Source organism: Grampus griseus (genome assembly GCF_964374135.1).
Source record: "Grampus griseus genome assembly, chromosome: 10".
NCBI lineage: Eukaryota > Metazoa > Chordata > Mammalia > Artiodactyla > Delphinidae > Grampus > Grampus griseus.
The window spans coordinates 30,131,061-30,151,175 of NC_139004.1; the positions used below are offsets into that span (position 1 = coordinate 30,131,061).

At 35.7% G+C, this 20,115-nt stretch overlaps 1 protein-coding gene across 4 annotated transcripts in view; it reads left to right on the forward strand.

Moving 5' to 3' along the window:
* Positions 1–20,115, forward strand: part of SUPT3H (SPT3 homolog, SAGA and STAGA complex component) — a gene marked incomplete at its 3' end in the record, with an annotated part of 428,189 nt that overhangs the window by 286,848 nt on the left and 121,226 nt on the right. For all 4 annotated transcript variants that reach the window (XM_082664621.1, XM_082664620.1, XM_082664619.1 and 1 more), the window contains one exon: positions 1,460–1,599. In XM_082664621.1, coding sequence (XP_082520747.1) covers positions 1,460–1,599 — 140 coding nt within the window. The remainder of the gene's footprint in view (positions 1–1,459; positions 1,600–20,115) is intronic.

The following is a 20,115-nucleotide window of genomic DNA, read 5'->3' on the forward strand; positions in this document are numbered from 1 at the left end:
AAAAAGAGCAGAAAAAATATTCAAGGAAATAACGATGGAAAACTTCTCAACTTTGGTGAAAATTATTAATCACATCCAAACAGCTCAGCAAGCTCCAAGTAGGATAAACGTATAGCAATCCATACTCAGACACATTCTAGTAGAAATGCTGAAAGACGAAGACAAAAAGAAAATCGTGAAAGGCAAGAGAAAACCACCTCATCAAATAAAGTGGAACCTCAACAATATTAACAGCCGACTTCTCATTAACAATGCAGGTCAGATAGCAGTGGGATGACGTATTCCAAATGCTGAAAAGAAAAACTGTCAACAACAAATATGTCAAGAAACATGTTCAGCAAAACTGTGTTTCAGAAATGAAGGCAAAATAAAGATATTCTCAGATACACAAAAACTGGAGAATTTTTTTGCTAGCAGACCCATATAAAAAATACTAAAGGAAGTTATTCTGGCTGAAAGCAAGTTGTACCAGACAATAATTTGAATCCACACCTACACACATCACACACACACACACACACGCACACGCACACACACACACACACACAACAAAGAGTATCTATAAAGGTAATTATGTAGGTAAATATAAGAGAATATAGAATTGTGTTATTTATTTTCCTTTCTTAATAGATTTAAAAGCAATTGTATAAAACAAGATATATAATTGTAATATTGTGTCTATAATATATAGATGTATAATATATTTGATAGTAGCAACATAATTTAGGTGGGTGGTAACAAAGCTGTATTGGAGTAGGGAGTGACAGGCTTTTTTTCACTCTAAGATGTTTGGGTTGTCTTTATTTGGTATAGGAGCACACAATTTGTCACATTAAAAAATAATGTAGCTCTTCCTCACTAATTCACACTGATACTTTTGTGTATTAAACTGTATTAATTACCTTTTGCAATATTACATTCCTTCCTGACTTTTTGCAGTAACCTTCTCAGAGTTATGTTTTGCTTTTAAATAAGTATGGTAGTTTTATCTCTTATGAGAAAAAGAGTAAGATCTCATCCCATAGGTTTCAAATATATTGCCACAGTAGTGTACCTAGTATTTTCTTCTTTTAATTTCATGTCTCAATCCTGATGTTTTTTATTTATGTCTTTGTTTTTATTTACTTTCTTAATTAGGCTTGCTGTAGCAGGATTCTTTTTCCAAATCTGAGAGTCTTTCCTTTTTTTTTTTTTTTTTGTAAGGAATTTTAATCCATTCACACTTATTGTGCTAATTGATCATTTGGTTTTATTCTCTCAATCTTATTCATGACGTAAATAGATGATTTAATTCTGCATGACTTATGCTTTTGTTTTGGATACAAGGATTCTCCTTACGAAGATTATTATGAGAGAATTCCAGTTCTGAATTTTATATGCAGTATTCAATACATATGATTGGGGCAGATGTAAACCTATTTAAGAACATTTCTTTTTTCCTTCCCTTATCTTCATGAAGACAAATTGAGTGGCAGTAATAATGCGAACAAAAGACAAAAAATCGCTCAAGACTTTCTCAACTCCATTGACCAAACAGGAGAACTCTTGGCAATGTTTGAAGATGATGAAATTGATGAAGTTAAACAAGAAAGAATGGAGGTATAGTACATGCTTCCCTTTTTAGGGTAATAGAATAACTGCAGTGCATATACTATTTGGTTCTATTCTTATGTTCTTTAAATGTGGTCTGAAATGTCCAAATCAGTGGTTTCATGTCTGAAGGCAGCATTGTGTAGTGGAGTAACCCTGGAAGGGATGTTAAACTCTGCCTTCATAGCTGACTTTGGGAAACAACTTCAGTTTTCTGTTTCTTTGTTTCCTCCTTTGAATATGAGTAGGTTTCCCTAAGCTTCCTTCTGGATCTTACTTTTACTGAAACTATTTTATTCCATAGAAGCTAGTTTATAATTAAATATTTACTTAGTTTTTGTACCAAACCATCCAGTTATCTTTGTGGACAAAGGTAATCCTTACTGCTTTTGCGTTGGCATATAGTGTGAAGAGCTATTTTTCCAGCTGTAGTTGCAGCCTCTGGTTGGACTCACCAGATAAGGTAGGATCCAGGGCAATTCCATGCTTTATACCACTGTAAAACACAGTTAGTGACATGTGTTTGGATTCCCTGGGTATGTTTTAACAATGAATATGAAAATTGTATGCCTTCTATTTACCTTAGCTTTCTATTCATAAAATGGTTTCCTTAAATACTTGTGGAAAAATAAAAGTAGTGATTGATTTCATCTGAGTGCCTTCTAAAATATAAGGCATTATTCTTATCATTCTTATTCTTATGATACTTTTACATGTAAAAAAACAAATCTCCATTTTTCCCCTTCTCTTTAAATTGGTCAAGAGAGGTAATTCCAGAGCTCCGAAAGATCGTGCTAAGTGCTGACTTTATCATAGTCTCTGTGCATGCTAAAAATATAATTATTTCATGTTAAATTTTGGAGGAAGTCCAATAGACATATATGCTTTATAAAATTTAACCACCTTCTTTAAAGAATTAGTATGCTTAGATCATGAACTGTGATCTAAAGGCAATGTTCTTCTTAGGTATCAATTACCTTAGAAATGTGTGGTTATCTTGGTTTGAGGCAACTGCAAATGATTTTAGTTCGCCTTGGGCCAAAAACATGCTAAGTTGTCCAAAGCAGATGATAAACATGTATTTCTGATGTCATTATGGCCTAAACAGGATATGATTGTTTTGTGGCATGGTTTCACTTATGATGCATTACACAGAGAGCAAATATTGTTTATGCTTTATTTTTTAAACATTTTTATATTATACAAACGGGCATTAAGAAAAATTTATTAAAGAAGGACTCTACAGAAAACAGTAGTAAAATTGAACAAGTAGCTTTTCAGTTTTGACAGGAAGATCTCTGTCAACCACGCCTGTTGCCCGGAAGGGCATTTCACAGTCAAGGAGAAGAGAAGAAATGGAGCATGTTGTAACACTGAGCTCATAATAGCAGGCTACTGTAGGCCTGGAAGAGTGATGAGCCAGTAAGGTACAAGTTCAAGTAAATAAAATATTTGGAAGTGCAGGATAGAAAAAGCTTGGGAGCTTATGTGGTTTATATTTCTCTCCCTGTAGTTATATTGTATATTACATAGTGGTAACCAGGATAATAAAATATCAATAGTTGATAAAAATAGTTACAAAAAAGTCAGCTTCACCTATACGATAAAAATTAGATTGGCAGTTTCTCTAAGCTTTGTATCATAACTAAAATCTCTAACCAAGATAACAAAGAGTAGGTTTGAGATTCTGTTCATCCAAATAACAGAGTTTAAACTGGATAAAAAAATGCTGAACTTGTAGACATAACTATAGACAGTAAAAAATGGAACCGTTAAGAGCATAGGCCTTGCCTGCTTCTAATTTGACAGGTTATAGTTTCAAGCGTAAACCACAACTGTGGCAGTCCATATGAAACCACTTTGGACTCACAGACTGCAATCCCTTGCTTTTAAAGTGCAGTAGAATAATCAGTCCTGGCATCACTCAGTGATTTAATTTTCCTCTAAGCATCACTTACAGTTGTAGAAACTTTATTTACTACCTTCTCCCCTAGAATGTATGAAAATGGTATAGACCTACCAACAAAGCTTGTTATTGGTTTTTTTTTTTCTTTTTTCTTTTTTTTTATTTAAATGTAATTTAGAAGAGAAAAAAATTTATAGACACAAGCTCGCTTGGGACCCTAGATTTTTCTCAAAATATCGAGCAAGCATATGAAAAACTGAGTTCTTTCCCATTGTTTTCAGCTGATTTCTGTGTGTGCCTGGCTTTGTGTTTTACTCATAATTTACTTCATTAAGTATTATGTGATTTGAAATATAAAAAATGTCTGAATTTTTATATCCACTTCTACTTGCTAGTCCATTATCATATTAAGTTAACTAACGCTTACCCCATTTGTTTTTCTCCAGCACCAAATTTTTAACACTTTGGTGTGTGTGTAGTAGAGATCTGTGATCCATGACCTCTGAAGACCCTTCTAAATTATCAAGTAAAGATTAAATAATGTTCAGAATTGCTTTAGTGTATTTGAGGGACTGGGAAAGAGAAGCAGGGAAATGATAAGCATAATACATATAAGTACTCACAACTCCCCTCCACCCACCCCTCAGACCCCCTAAACCCACCCCAGAGTGACCCACGTGTGTTTGCTGTTGATCCTGTTTCTCACATTCTAAGTTTTTGAGATCTAATCAACTAAATGTGACTGTGTCAACCAAAGGCCAAGGAAGGGTCACTAAAGCCTGCAGGTAGCTTTGTGTTTTCTTACCAGAGGACCTCTGGTCACTCACAGAAGAGCTTGCCTAAAACCCTACTGCTCTCCTGTGAAGGCACTTGGAGAAGCTCAAGTTTGTCATTAATCAAGTAAAATATCTGGGCTACTGAACTGCTAGGTTTTGTGAAGAAGATGTAAATAAGGAACGCCTAAAAAAATTGGGTGAGCTCTCTACCTTCTGACTAACCCTCAAACTGGTAAAATAAACAGGAGAACAAAGATTAGAGCTCACCAAAGAGCAGCCTGTAAACAGCGTAGGGTGCTGAAAATCCCCAGTGACTGTTTATCTTGTGTTTTCAAGTTAGAGGCCTAATCCTGGAATCTAGAGAAAAAGCAGAATGGAATACATAAAATGTAAGGCAGCCTAAAAATTGTTTAATTGACTGAAAGTTGAGTAAGATCCCAGGTGGTCATCTGAATCTAACCCGAAGTGACTAGTCATAGATTTTTAAATACAAAGTTTCTCGTAAAGGTTGAATGATCACAGAAATCAGGTATACCATTCAGTTATGCTCCAAGTGTAACAAGCTTATGATCCCTGGGGGTTTTGAGTCCTAGCGTTATAGTTTTTGGAGCTAGGTAGACTGGAACCTCGTTGAGAGAGGTGGCTGACTATAGAAGTTCTCCATCTTCTCCTGTTTATGAAATGTGACAGTTCAGCACTTCCCCTTTTCTATCTGTCATGGTTTTTATAGTTATAAAGTAAAGTAAAATAAAATGCCTTCAAGACTGAGTTGAGATATAATATCTTAGATAAGATTTATCACAAAAAGGCTAATCCCAATAAGATAAATGTTTACAAATACCAAAAACATTGAAAAGATTGAGTTAAAAAACTGAAACCCAAAACAAAGTTTAAAATATACATATATATGGGATTAAGAAATGCAGAATTTATAGACTAGAGAGATATAGTTTATATACATATGTACAGTCATGGTATATATAAATATGCGTATATATTTACACATGCATATACTATGCCTACATGTGTATATATGCCTACACGTGTACATGTGTACGTATGTATCTTCCAAAACCCATCCCACCCACAGCAGCTGATAGAATGACATACCCTGGTTGGCTTAGCCTAAGTCATATGCTCCATCTCCAAAGAGGGTACAGTTAATCTCTGTAAAAGCATGGATCCCTGAAGCTTTCGCAAGAAGGAATAGATGCTGGAAAGGCAGCCACGAGGGTTCTTAAGTGTAAAGTACCTCTGTGTTATGTGTAAGAATTGAGAGTGGTGCATCACAATCTTGACTCTCTGCTCAGATCTTTGGGAAGTTTTCCCGAAGAGACAGCATGTTAGAATGAGTGGAAATCATTTTCTTTGGATTCAGGCAAACCATCCATCCATCCTTTCACTCTTTAATTCATTCAGCATTTATTAGAGCTTCTTTTGTAAATCAGTCACTATTTCTAGGTCCTGAGGTTATGACTATAAAAAAACAAAATATGGTTTCTGCCCTCACAATCCTTTAGTAGTAACTGGCAAATCAAAAGGTAACTAAGTACTCTGGTGAGGGGAATACAAGCCCAATAAATGGTTGCCATTTTTATTATTATTACTCTATTTGATCTTGAATTTTGAACCCTCTAGGTGGGTTATTGGTTGTGTGATAGAGCCGTGTATATTCTATTTCACTTGATATTTTATTTGAAATTTTGTTTATCCTGAAGTAAAGCACATTACATCTTCAAGAAATTTTTGATCATTAACTTCAGACAGGTCCATAGAATTAACTTCAGTGTGGTTTGCTGAAGAGCGCACAGAACAGAAAAATGAGAAGTAGGCTCCATTTTAAAACCTGAAATAGTGTAATATGTCAGGATTAGTTTCTGAAAGAGATTCAAGAGAATACATCAGTATGTCTTTTATTCTTTTGAAAGTAACTTCTGTTCAGATCATTTAAAAATACTCTATGAAATCATTCTTCAGGGAATATTAATAGAAATACCACCCAAAACCTTTGGTAATTCTAGCTACACAGAGCAGAATTAATGTAATTTAGTATATGTTTTTCTGGCCTAGAAACTGCAGAACAGGGAGTATTACGTGACTTTAGGAGAACCCAAAGTTTGGTGTAATGTGGAGCTCTGAAACTGATTTCCAACTCTATCAAACTACTTTTTATCCACACCTTCTGATTATGTAATGGTAGAGATCTGTATATTCATTGCCATAAAACATCTGAAGAAGACATTTTTCAATTAATGACATGAAAAGTAAGTTACAGATCTTATAAAAATAGAACACTCCCTAACTCTTACCCAGGTACTTATCGTTCTATAGCTTAACACATCAGATTTGACAGATGGTTCTCAAGGGATTCTTTTAGGCTTTTCTTAACCATGTGAACTCTGGGCTCTTAACCATGTGAACTGAGGGTAGAGTCAGACTTCTGCTTTGCTCAGAGTGCCCCACATACCAGGTGTGAAGCTAGAAGTGCTTGGGTGGTGGTGGTAGTAGTTTAATCAGTCTCTTGGGTTATGCTTTGCTATAGAAAAATTTTAGAACAAGATCAGTCAAATAACTACCATCTTTATGATAAAATATTTAGCATCACTTCCATTTTTGTCTTCCACCCTCAGACCCATTTCGAATTTTTTACTATTTAGTGTGGGTGAAATTTAAAAGATTCTTCTCCCTGCCCTTTCCCTAGTCTATTGAGGAGTAAAATACATTGTAACAGCATTGAAGCAGTACTCATAGTAGTCATATTTCCTTTAATCCAAATCAGGGCTTATGATCCGACGTCCACAAGTAGCTTTTGTTATGGAGACAGCATATTTTAAATCAGGCCTTGGTAGTAAAACATAGGAACAGTGATTGCCATTCACTTCCACCTTCCCCACCGAGGAGTTTCAGCTTCAGTAAAGTAGAGAATCCTTTCCAGGGTGAAGATATGCACCAGTACTGCACACTGATCATCCGTGTCTCCCAGCGCTGATGTGCCAGCGTGGGCCTTACTGCGCTGCACTGTTCAGTCTTGCTAAGTGGATATTCGACTAGCACATCTGAATATACTGTCCAGTTAAGTTTTTAATAGAATCAATCAATATTTTCTTTCTCAAATAATTTCAGTTTGTCCTTTTGAAAATGAAACCCTTCTCTTTTAAAAGATACATTTCAAGGGGTTTTCGCAGAGATCACTCCACCAGCTTGTTTATAAAACACCTTGGCGGGGAAGAGTTTTAAAATATCATCGAATTTCAGAACGCCACAGGATTTACCACTAATTTACATTTAATGTTTGTAGTTCTCGAGTTGTGGCTGTTGTAATAACCAAAATGTTTTTTCCCTGAATATTTTGTAGATTATGTTTCCCGATTCTTTCTCCTTCACCCACATTCCCCACAGTAGGCGGGCAGATTGTTGTTACACAGTCTGGCCTTTTTTTATCTTATTGGTTTAATCGCAACAAGTTAGTCCTTCTAAATATGAAAATAAATTTATTCTGTGGAAAGAGTTTTGTCTTTTTAACGCTATCACTTCTTCTGTGGCATTAACAGATCATTAGTTGTTTGGTATAGATAATTACCCTCTATCCCTTCATTTATTTGCTGCCTTAACATCAGCTCTTATTGTTCACCACTGTATGGGAAATCATGCAAATCAGGCTGCTTAATGCAATTAGACTTATTCTTAGCTCATTGTATTCCTCATTTAGAATTCTGGAGTAAGCTGTAAATATTTAGTGATCCGTGTAATCTGTTGCATGTGGATGTCTGTTGGGAAATCTCCTTTTCACAAACATTGGTCCGAAGGACAGATCAGGTGCTGCCAGGTTTCTGCTTTTCATGACTCCATTTTCTACAGTAGAAACTTAAGTCCTTAACACATTATTCATGCATCTTTCATGATCTGGCCCCAACAGACTTTTTCATTTTCATCTCCCACCATTCCTGCTGCCCCCGCTTTTCCCATATTACCTCCCAAAAGGCACATGTACACACACATACACACACACACACACAACCACCACCAGCACACACGATTTAAGGAACCCCCTCGGACTTATAGTTCCCTAAATAGGCATTCAGCTTTTCTTCCCTTCCCCTGAGCTTTCTCTATCTGGCAGCATCTCAGTTCTGATATTTTAGTATGTGATAGATTGTAACTAGTAGTTTTTTTCTTAGTTTGACTTACTAAATAAGGTCCTTGAAAGCATGGACTTATTTTATTTACTTTCATATCTTCTGTACCCAGCACAGTGCCTTGAACATTACAAACTTTCATTAAATATTTGTCCAAATATGGTGAATAAAATAGGTGATATATGCAAGTATTATTAATCTATCCTTTGGATGATCTGAATTTCTTTTCTCTTTTGCTTAAAGAATGCAGTTTCTGGGTGTATAAAGTTAGTCTTTTCTTCTGATTCACGTAGGATTACAAAGAAAGCTATAGATCTTTATGAAATTTTTGTGTCAGGAGCTCTTCAACACATCTTTTACAGGTGCTTTCCAGTTGCTAATAGTTTTCATTGCTTGAATAACTTCCTGCTCAAATTAGAGTAGTGGCTTTTCCACAGTTCTAGCTGTAGAAGTTCTCCTAACCACGCTGCTTCAGTATTGACCTGCAGTGTTCCGGATCTGTCTACAGGCTGATACTGAGCATCAGTTCTAATTTCAATTAGCAGACTTTTTTTTCAAATGGATCAATACCATATGTGACTATTGGTTCATTCTCTCTAGTTACCAGTTCAGAACATTTGGCAGTAAATGGTATACACTTTTCCTTGTGTATTTGCTATTATAAGATCTTATGATTTAGCATCTTCAAATAATAACATATGCTTATTCACTTCTCTGATCCATTAAATATCTCCTCTGGACAATTCTTTTAGTTATTGGTTGATTTCTACTTAGAAAATGTCAATAGTTTGAATTTGCATATGCCTTAGGTTACTGTTGAATTTTTTGTGGCATGGAAATTTTGCATTTCCATTCATTCTACTTCATACAATAGGAAACTTGTTTCACTCAGTCCTTCTAACACTAAGGAACAATTGACCAACAAATCACCAGATTCACAAAAGTTACTTTTGCATTTATCTGCCTCATCTACTATATTGATAAGACTGTGGGCTTGAATTTAATATTTAATTCAAATTAATATTACATTCATCATTCATTTTTACCATCACGACTTTGGCTATTATATTCAGTTACAAAGGGAAGTGTTTTGCCATACTCCCACAGTTAATAACATAGCCATGTAATGAACTTTTTAAAGTGTGGTATTTAATTTTAAAGTGACCAAATAATAACAATTTGGGCATTTTATCCTACTCTTTAAAAATATTTATTAAATCTTATTTTAAACGCCCTTTTTAAATTTTTTATTCTTTTGGTTTCCATTCTTTTGAAAATTTTAATATATCTTAGACACTCATCATTGTACAAATCAATCAACAGATTATGTTAATTCTATTAAAATTTTGTAAAAAATCTCAACCAGAATAGGTCTTTATCATTCCTCATGTTGAGTATGGTTAACTGCTGCATCTCTCAGATGAGTCTAATATCATTTGCTTAGATCAGTGGTTCCCAGTCACATGGGGAGTTGTTGTTTTTTTTAATTGGAGTATAGTTGATTTACAATGTTGTGTTAGTTTCAGGTGTACAGCAAAGTAGATCTGTTATACATGTACATATATCCACTCTTTTGGGATTGACATATACACACTACTGTATATAAAATAACTAATAAGGACCTACTGTATAGCACAGGGAACTCTTCGCAATACTTTGTAATGGCCTATATGGGAAAAGAATTTAAATTTTAAAAGTCCTTTCAAAAGTCTTTGAAGAAAAGACATCTATTTCTTGTAGTAATTCTGCACCTTAAATAGAAGACAGCCATTAATAGTGGGTTTATTGACCTGCTCTCAAATATGGAGAAGCTGTAAGTACAGAAGTGGCCACCTTTGGGAAGACACACTGTGGAAAAATCCAAAATCACTGAGGTAATTGTTTTAATTTTGAAAAAATATCTTATTATATAAAAGCTCTATCAGAGCTTTTAAGTAATTTAAAATTAGACTTTATTTACCAAAATTCAGTATGTACACAAATATCTCAAAATACTTCTGTATTCCTTTGTTATATCTGTAGAAATTATCCAAGTGAGGGAGAGACTGAAAGAGGACTAAGAAGAGAGGGAGGGAGGGAGGGAGGGAGGGAGGGAGAGGGAGATGGAGACAGAGAGAGAGAGAGAGTGAGAGAGAGAGAAGGAAAGAGGAAGAAAGAAAGAATTGAAGCCTTTTTCCCTAGATGGTAGCTCTGTGTAAAGTTCTATTATCCATCTGGGTTTAGCAGGGAAGATATCTGAATCTTGGAAGACTTGTTCCTTGTAGCCCTACAATAAGTTCATTAAAATCAATAAAATAAAATAGCCTAATGTAAGACAGTTATCACTCTTAGTTTAAAAAAAAACAAAAAGTCTTCAAGTGAAATTTTTGGGAATTTCCCCCATCCTCTTAAACAGTTCTTTTGGGGGGGGGGGCGGCTGGGAATGCGGGTTCTTAGTTCTCCCACCAGGGATTGAACCCGTGCCCCCTGCATTGACAGCACAGAGTCTTAACCACTGGACTGCCAGGGAGGTCCCTTAAGCAGTTCTTATTGATGATCCATCATATGTTTTTTGTTTGTTTGTTTGTTTTTTATTTATTTTTGGCTGCATTGGGTCTTCGTTGCTGCATGCTGGCTTTCGCTAGTTGCGGCGAGTGGGGGCTACTCTTCATTGCGGTGTGCAGGCTTCTCATTGCGGTGGCTTCTTTTTCTGCGGAGCCACGGGCTCTAGGGCACGCAGGCTTCAGTAAGTTGTGGCGCGCGGGCTCCAGAGCACAGGCTCAGTAGTTGTGACTCATGGGCTTAGTTGCTCTACGGCATGTGAGATCTTCCTGGACCAGGTCTCAAACCCGTGTCCCCTGCATTGGCAGGCGGATTCTTAACCACTGCGCCACCAGGGAAGCCCCATCATATAGTTTTGAAGTAGAAAATGTAGTACATCATTTGTATAATTAAATATTGCTTAAACTTTTCCTGTGACTCATAGAAACTCATCATTTAATTTATTGTAACCAAAGAGTGATGAGATATCTTGATGGCCTGGATGTTATTTCTTTGGGCTATCGGTCATCTCAAACTCATCAACTCTTCTAAAAAATTCCTCTACTAGTACCCCTTGGTATTATTTTAAATCCTTCCATCCACTTGTGTGGGACTTGGGTACTTTCATATTTAATGACTGTAGGCCAGCTGGTTATATTCAGGAGTTATTCAAAGAATTGTGGATTCTCTGAGGCAAGAAAATTTATAACTCATTTTAATACACTTTAATAATCTTGAACCTCATCTCTCAATCTACCCTCTTCCTTCCCAGAAACCAAACCAAAGTTGGGGGGGATGTGCAGAAATCACATGTTATTTAACCTAGAAAATGTTTTTGTTTAAATTGTACCTAGGATTATTTCATGTTCACTTGGGTGTGGAGAAATAGACTATACTAGTGGGAGCATAAGTTGATACATAGCTTTCTGGAGAAAAGTGTAGCAATCTCTATCAAACGCATTAATTAAAAAAACTCTATATGCCTTTGATCCAGAAATTGCCTTTCTAGGTACTATACTAAGGATATAATTGAACAGAGACTTTTTTGAAAAATCAAATGTATTCATTGTTTATTTATAGAAAAATTTGTTTAACAGTGGAAATATTAAAGTTGTAAAGTTTCTTCTTAGCATAGCTTTTGCTATAGCCCATAGATTTTAACAATATATAATACTTCTATGATTTAAATACTGTTTTGTAAATATCCTCTAGAATTGCCCTTTAGCCTAATTTATGTAGGAGAATATTTGACATATATGGGTATATATTTTCCAGGCTGGATGTTTTGTCTGTTTCAGCCTCTATTGGGTGTTTTAGTTGCTTTATTGCATAGTAGTCAGATTGTTAGCTATATTCTTTTTAGTGTTAGGAATTCATTAGAACTTACTAGGTATCCTATCCTAATATGTTGCGACTTTTTGTAAATGACTTATGGACAGGCTAGGGAGATGTTTATGTATCTATTAGATCATTATTATTAATAGTATTCCCTTGCTTTTCATCTTCTTTCTTAAAAGTAAGCCTTTTATTGCTGTGATGTATTTGTAAATATCACCTTTAATGTCCCACCATTTTTCTTGTATATAGTCCAGTTCTCCTACATTAGGAGGGAGAAGTTCAAGAGTTTTTCTTCATTGTTGATAGACTCTTCATCAGTAGAAACTGGTTCTCTTGGTCCAGTGAATACCAGGCTTGCTATATCTTCACCTATCTTTACTGTTAGTCTTTCTGAACCAATTAGTTTGGATGTAACTGTCGTTAATAGTATATTAAGATTATTTCCTTTAATTTCTTTCAATTGATGACATTACCCTATTTACCTTTATTTACATAGCACATATGTTGTTTTTTCTTTTTACTATTTTTTTAATTTAATTTTTATTTTATATTGCAATATAGTTGATTTAAAACGTTGTATTAGTTTCAGCAAAGTGATTCAGTTATACATATATCCATTCTTTTTCAGATTCTTTTTTTTTTACTTCTTTTTCTTTTCCCTATAATTTTTTTTCACACACACACTGTATTTTATTTTTACAAGAGATAAATAAACTGACACCAAGCATTGTAAATGGATGACCACAACAAAAGCAACAATGATTGAAATTACCAAACACGAAACACACTCATACTATGTCATAATATTGACATTCAGTCCAGTAATCCTCCACTGTAACAGCTCCTTTACTTTGCAGTGAAAATTGATTTGTATATTTTTTGCCTCTGAGTCCTTGTGGAATTTTTTTTTATTATTCAAACAAAGTCACAAAAATTATAATCATTCTCATCAGTTCACTCAGTCCCATGTAATTAATTTTTTTTCATCTTGATCTGTGTTAGCACTTTTATGAATTCATCAGTTTTCCATTAGAGTTCTGAAAATGCTTATTACTTCAGTTCAGCAGTATAGTCAGTTACCAGAAACCTGTACTTGTCAGTCTTTTCCGTGAATTCCTTGAAGATGAAACCCTTTTATAAGAACATTTTTGCAAAAGCATCAGAGTACACCCAGAACTGTCTGTAAATGACAAAAGACTTAAAAATGACCATGATTAAAGATTTGATGAAAGTTCATTATAATGCAGTTGACAAGGAAATTTAGTTATTTCTGAGATATACATTTTAAAGTAATAACTAGAATTATGACTTAAAACATTATACCAGAACATGTAAGATTTTTAGAACTTTCATGTGATGTCTGAAACATTTATATTAACATATTTCCATACAAATAACCCAAAGAAAGTTCAGTATTAGTTGTTTTTTGTTTGTTTGTTTGTATTGCAGGTTCTTATCAGTCATCAATTTTATACACATCAGTGTATGCATGTCAATCCCAATTGCCCAATTCAGCACACCACCATCCCCACCCCACCACGATTTTCCCCCCTTGGTGTCCATACGTTTGTTCTCTACATCTGTGTCTCATCTTCTGCCCTGCAAACTGGTTCATCTGTACCATTTCTCTAGGTTCCACATACATGCGTTAATATACGATATTTGTTTTTCTCTTTCTGACTTACTTCACTCTGTATGACAGTCTCTAGATCCATCCACGTCTCAACAAATGACTCAATTTCGTTCCTTTTTAGGGCTGAATAATATTCCATTGTATATATGTACCACAACTTCTTTGTCCGTTCGTCTGTCGATGGGCATTTAGGTTGCTTCCATGTCCTGGCTATTGTAAATAGTGCTGCAATGAACATTGGGGTGCATGTGTCTTTTTGAATTATGGTTTACTCTGGGTATATGCCCAGTAGTGGGATTGCTGGATCATATGGTAATTCTATTTTTAGTTTGTTTTTATCTTACTGTATTCCTCTGCTTTTTTTGCTTCCTTGCCCGTTTCCTTTCATTTTTTTTAAACTGTAGTTTCAGAATTAACTTGTAGTTAAATCTTTCAATGGTTATTTTTAAATTCTGAGGAATCATAAATCTATATGTCTTAGTTTATGAACCTTAAAAATGAATTCGGGTTTTGTTTTGTTTGGTTTGGTTTGGCCATACTGCACTGCATGTGGGTTCTTAGTTCCCTGACCAGGGATTAAACCCATGCCCCCTGCAGTGGGAGTGCAGCGTCTTAGCCACTGGACCGCCAGGGAAGTCCCTATTTTATTTTTTTATGCCAGCTACTGTACTAGATCGTGGGGACATAAAGTAGTGTTCACAATACAGTTGTTTTCTTGACAGAACTTGTAATATACCAGAGAAGTAGACATAGTAGTAATAACAACAGAGTCCTATGCGGTACCTGCCACACAGTGCCAGACACTGTTCTAAATCCTAACACAGACATCAGCTCACGTCACAGTCTACTCATGAGGTCGATTCTGTTATTATTCCCCTTTTGCAATGAGGACCCTAAAGCACTTGCCGAAGATCACAGTTACAAAGCAAAAGTGCTGGGAAGGAAAATTCATGGGTACCAGCACTATCTGGAAAAGGAAAATAGCAGGAAAGTGTCCTATTTCTTCCAACCTGGAAAAATGTATCTGGAAGACATTGAGTTATATTGTATATGATTACTAGCCTCCCTAGCTTCAAGGCAAAGAAAGTTATTTGTTTTACTTTTGCTTTTCTTTGGCCATTTCAGGTAATGTCTGAACAGAATCACACATTTTAAAGATAACAGATTTTTTCATATTTGTTTTAAAAATGTGAAACCTCATTATCTTAAATCCACAATTTTCAAAGCCATAGTTGATAAGAGATTACTGTTTCTTCTTTCAAAATTTTTAAAAACACATGCAGGGCCAAGGACACTCAGTTATTTACATACTGACGTGAATCAGATTGCTTACCTCTTAATCATTAGCTGAAAGGGTCTTTCTTTAAAGACATTTAAAGATCAGCAAAGAGAATAGGTAAAGTAGTTTTGAACTTTAGAGAAATTTAAAGAGTAGAAAACATTAAGCAATGTGCTATATTGTATGTTTGCAGGAAAGAGAAAATTCAAGAGAGATATGCTAGGAAGTTGAGATTTCAGAAATAAAGTGAGAAGACGTCAAACGCCAACTTTGTGTTTTTATAATTTTGCATAATACTGGACATGGACAAAATTCTCAATTAATTATGCCTCTTCTGATCCTTAACATAAACTGGATATAGTCCAGATGCATGTGGGTGTTAAAGAGGTTTTTGTAAGATTACTTGGGAATCTACCCACCATTTAAGACAATATTTCTATGAGAAGATACAGTCCGAATTTAGAACAAACTTTCAGGATATAAGTTGGAGGATTTTGTATTTTAGTTTTCAAAGTGAATTTTTACATGTTCCACGTTTTCAGTGCAACAGGATGCTTATCATCTCTAGAAACTGTTTTATCTGGCTTGTTTTCTCTGGAAACAGAAAACTACTGGTATTAGAGACCAGTAAAAAAAATTGGCACCTCCACCTGACATTTTGTAAGGTTATTTAGGATGATCATATTTCCTACTGAGTGAAGGACTTCATGATTGCATTTAGGACTTTATATAATTTATGTCCAAGCTATTGGCAATGTCCTGATGGTGAATTAAAGAGGTATATTAATTCAGTGTGCTATTAAATTTAAAAAGTGTTGGTTACATATAGGAAAGAGGTCAGTTTTTTTCAGGGTAGTGATGCAAAGTTGTCATGGGAGTTACACTTCAATAAGAGTTACCACTGTTCTTTCTGTGATTGGTGTACAGACTGTACAAACATCATGGATTCATTTAGAGGCTAGGGATGACAAGCTAAATTTGTTCATTCATTCACTTATAACCCATTTGATATGTTGTTTAGAAAAATATTTAGCTCTGCACATAGACAAATTTATTGTGTAAGGATCTGTATCTTCTAAGCAACCCAAAAATGGAAATAGAGATGAGCCTCAGGAACTGCAACTCAGACACCAATGAAATCAATGTTTTGTTCACTGTTTCTGATGTCTTGCTTCTCTCTATCTGCATAGGCTTAATTTTTCTCTTGCTGTCAACTTACTGCTTGTATAATATTCCACCAGCAGATGCTCCCAACTTAGCTTCCTCACCTAGAGAGAGGCAGACCCAGCTCTCTGGGATAACAATCTCAAACCTCAGCAAATGACATCTGATTGACCCGGTTTGTGTTGGGTGTCCAGGCTGGGGCCTGGCAGCGTGCGTGGAAGCCAGGGCCATGCTGTAACCTCTCTGCTGTGGAGGTTTGTAGGACAGCCTTGTAGTGATGGAGGCAGCAACGCTTGGCAGCCAGTACGTTAGGTGCTTACTGCACCCAGCCTTCCCTCCATTCATCCGCTCATCATTTACAGCGTGCCCACACATATGGTAGAGTTGACCTTGAGACTATGAGTATTTCACTTCAAAAATGATTATCTTAATCTAAATCTAATTTCATTTTAAAAGCTACAGGGGATACTATCCAGTTATCTTAGACTTAAAAGAAAATGGCTAATGAAAGAGTAAATATAAAAATCCCGCTGAAGTTCACAGAATGACAAAAAAAGTAAAATATTCTTCAGTCAAGCCTTTTCTCATAAAAAATATCCTCACTTAAAACTGTAAAACATTTCAACAAAAACATTTCTTCAAATATGTTATTTTAAATACTATATTACTTAAGCAAATATTTAAATACTATATTAGTTTCTCTGAATACTTGACTTGAATTTAATTCTACCTGTCTGCCAAATATGTTGAAACTCCAAATCCATTTTCATTTGCCAGGTTAAATGTTTATTTTGTTTTCCCACATAATATGTTCTTTAAAGTGTCACAGGCATACCAAATCTGATTTCTTTTTAATAGGGACTTGGTAGGGATTTTTTTCTTTCTTCAGTTAATGGTAAAGGATATGCTTCTCTTAAGGAATATGCAAAGGTATATTCACATTTCCTACCTACAGAAGGTATCTACTCTGTTAGCTGTTGGAAAATAGACATTAACTTTCTTAAAGGAAGTTTAAAACGTGTCTACTACATTTGCCTACATTTTTGAAGCCTCACTGTTATTTCCTTACAATCAAAATACCAAAGACTTTTCTCATATTGTAGAGTGTCTAGTTTTATCTAACAAGTGACTCCGTATAGACTAGTACAATGAAAAAGTATTAGGCTACAGTAATTTATTTGATTACAGGGTTTCCCTTTCCTTCTGCTCATCTATGTTTATGTGATCAAATATCCATTTGAAAATTTTGTTCTTATTTTCAAAGAACATTTGTATACCTTTGAATATTGTAGTCTCTTAGATATACTTCTCTAAAAAGAACTAATAACTTTCAACATATATATTATTTATTTTAAAAAGGTAGATTTACTATTTAGCCTTCATATGAATTGCATAGTGGCTTGTACTTTTTGCAAAGCTTATTAGTACATCTTAGGTTTCTTATATTGGACCTGACTCACTACAGTAAGAGCATCTTGAGGGGGAGGTATTTGAAACCATAAGTGGTAGTGATCTCCCTAACCTTTAACTTGCTGGAAAAAGTGTACCTAGAATTCCTTTTCCTTTCTCCATGTATAATGAAAGTACAGATTCTTATGAATGCCACAGTCTCTCTTCAATTATCAGTATTACAAGGCCTCCTGATTTCCTAAATCCAGTGCCCTTCTGTGTGAGAGAAGGGAAGCATAACAAAAGTTGGTGCAGTAGTTAAATAGCTGTCTCATTGCTACAGGTGAAGTGGTTCACACACGTTTTCAGTTTTGAAATATGTAGCCGTTTCCCAGAAGTTAGGAACCTGATGGCTTCTCCCAGTGATATTTCTTCTATATAAGAATCACTGCAAATAGACTGAGGCTGTTTTCCTGTGTGGACTTGAATAGTTTGTCTGATCTCTTCAATCTTAGGAACTATGGCTCTGAAGTATTTCTAAAGATTTCAGAACTTCCCTAAGTACAGGATACACATAGAACCACACAACATCAGCTCTATACAAAGAAGAGAGAGCTCAGTCACAGTAAGATGAAGCAACTTAACCTAGAGATTCCCATTTTGTGTTAGAGGCAAAACAAGACCTAAAGTACAGGTCTTCTGATTCCCAGGTCAGCATTCTCTTCAGTGGTCACTTTAGTAATTTTCTGATGGAATAGAATGAATCTCAGTATTATATAAGAATATATATCAGAGCTTTAGATTATGATTAAAACTCAGTAGTTACTATTAAGAACTGTTGATTTAGAATATATAGAGATTGAATTGGAATTGTATTAACCCTATAATGTACCCTATCCATTCCTCTTCAAATATATCTTGAATGCCATCTTATTTGCTTTCTGTTTGTATCTTTTATCATCAAAATAAAACTGCATAAAAGGAGAACTTCTTGAGAAGTATACGGTGTTTGCCCTTCTTTTCTTTTTTGGCAATTTTAAGTTTTTCATTAAGAAACGAAGCAGTATTTTTCAGTCATTATGGCCTGCATCTTCATTAAAATCCATTCTGCATTTATTTATATCCATCTCTCAAGATATCCTTTATTACTTCCAAGTTCTGTTGTTCTCAGGATCACTTCAGCCCTCACCACTCCCAGTCTGCTTCAGTCATCCTGTCTCTCATTGATGAAGTTTGCGATGGGTGGCTTTTCATTGGCTATATCTAGGATGCCAGTAAAGCATTAAAATAGGACAGGTCAAAAGCAGTGTCCGGGCTTCCCTGGTGGCGCGGTGGTTAAGAGTCCGCCTGCCGATGTAGGCGACACGGGTTCATGCCCCGGTCCGGGAAGATCCCACATGCCGCGTAGCGCCTGGGCCCGTGAGCCATGGCCGCTGAACCTGCGCGTCCGGAGCCTGTGCTCTGCAACGGGAGAGGCCACAACAGTGAGAGGCCCGCGTACCACCAAAAAAAAAAAAAAAAAAAGCAATGTCCCCATCCTGCCAGCCAACATTTATGTAAGATGCATAGATTAAAAATGGTGGGCTTCCCTGTGGCACAGTGGTTGACAGTCCGCCTGCCGATGCAGGGGACGCGGGTTCGTACCCCGGTCTGGGAAGATCCCACATGCCGCGGAGCGGCTGGGCCCATGAGCCATGGCCGCTCAGCCTGTGCGTCTGGAGCCTGTGCTCCTCAACGGGAGAGGCCACAACAGTGAGAGGCCTGCATACAGCAAAAAAAAAAAAAAAAAAAAAAAAAGACATTTAAGTACCCGTTGGAGTGAATTGTTTGTCAAGCCCCTTGTCAAGTCACTCACCTTTGCTGAATTGTTTTATGCTATCCCTAATTGTGAATAGGTAAATGGAAGTAAATCTATTTCTTTTTAAACTAGAGCATCTCAGTCTTTCTGGAGTTAGGATAACATTATTGGTTATTTGTTTGACTTAATGTTGTCCTGTCCTTATCCCCTGAACGCACTCCCTGAAGTTAAAAAATATATAAAATAAGTTGCATTTTTAAAAAATGTTGGTGAGTATTGTGAGAAGAGAGAATCCTCACTCTTAAGCTCATTCACGATCCCTCCGACTACTAAAAATCAGGTCTAGAAATCAATATAATAGATCACATAAATGTGTAATGACTTTTATACTTCCGTCTTACACCAACATGATGGAGACAGCTGCTTGTCACCCAATATCCATCCTCTCCATCTTTCTTTGTAACAAAACTCTGATTTGTGGCTGGATATATTGCCATCCTAAGTATAACGTCCCTCTTCTTACCTTGCAGCTAGGTTTAATCGTACCACTGAGTTGTGGCCAATAAAATATAAGTACAAATATTCG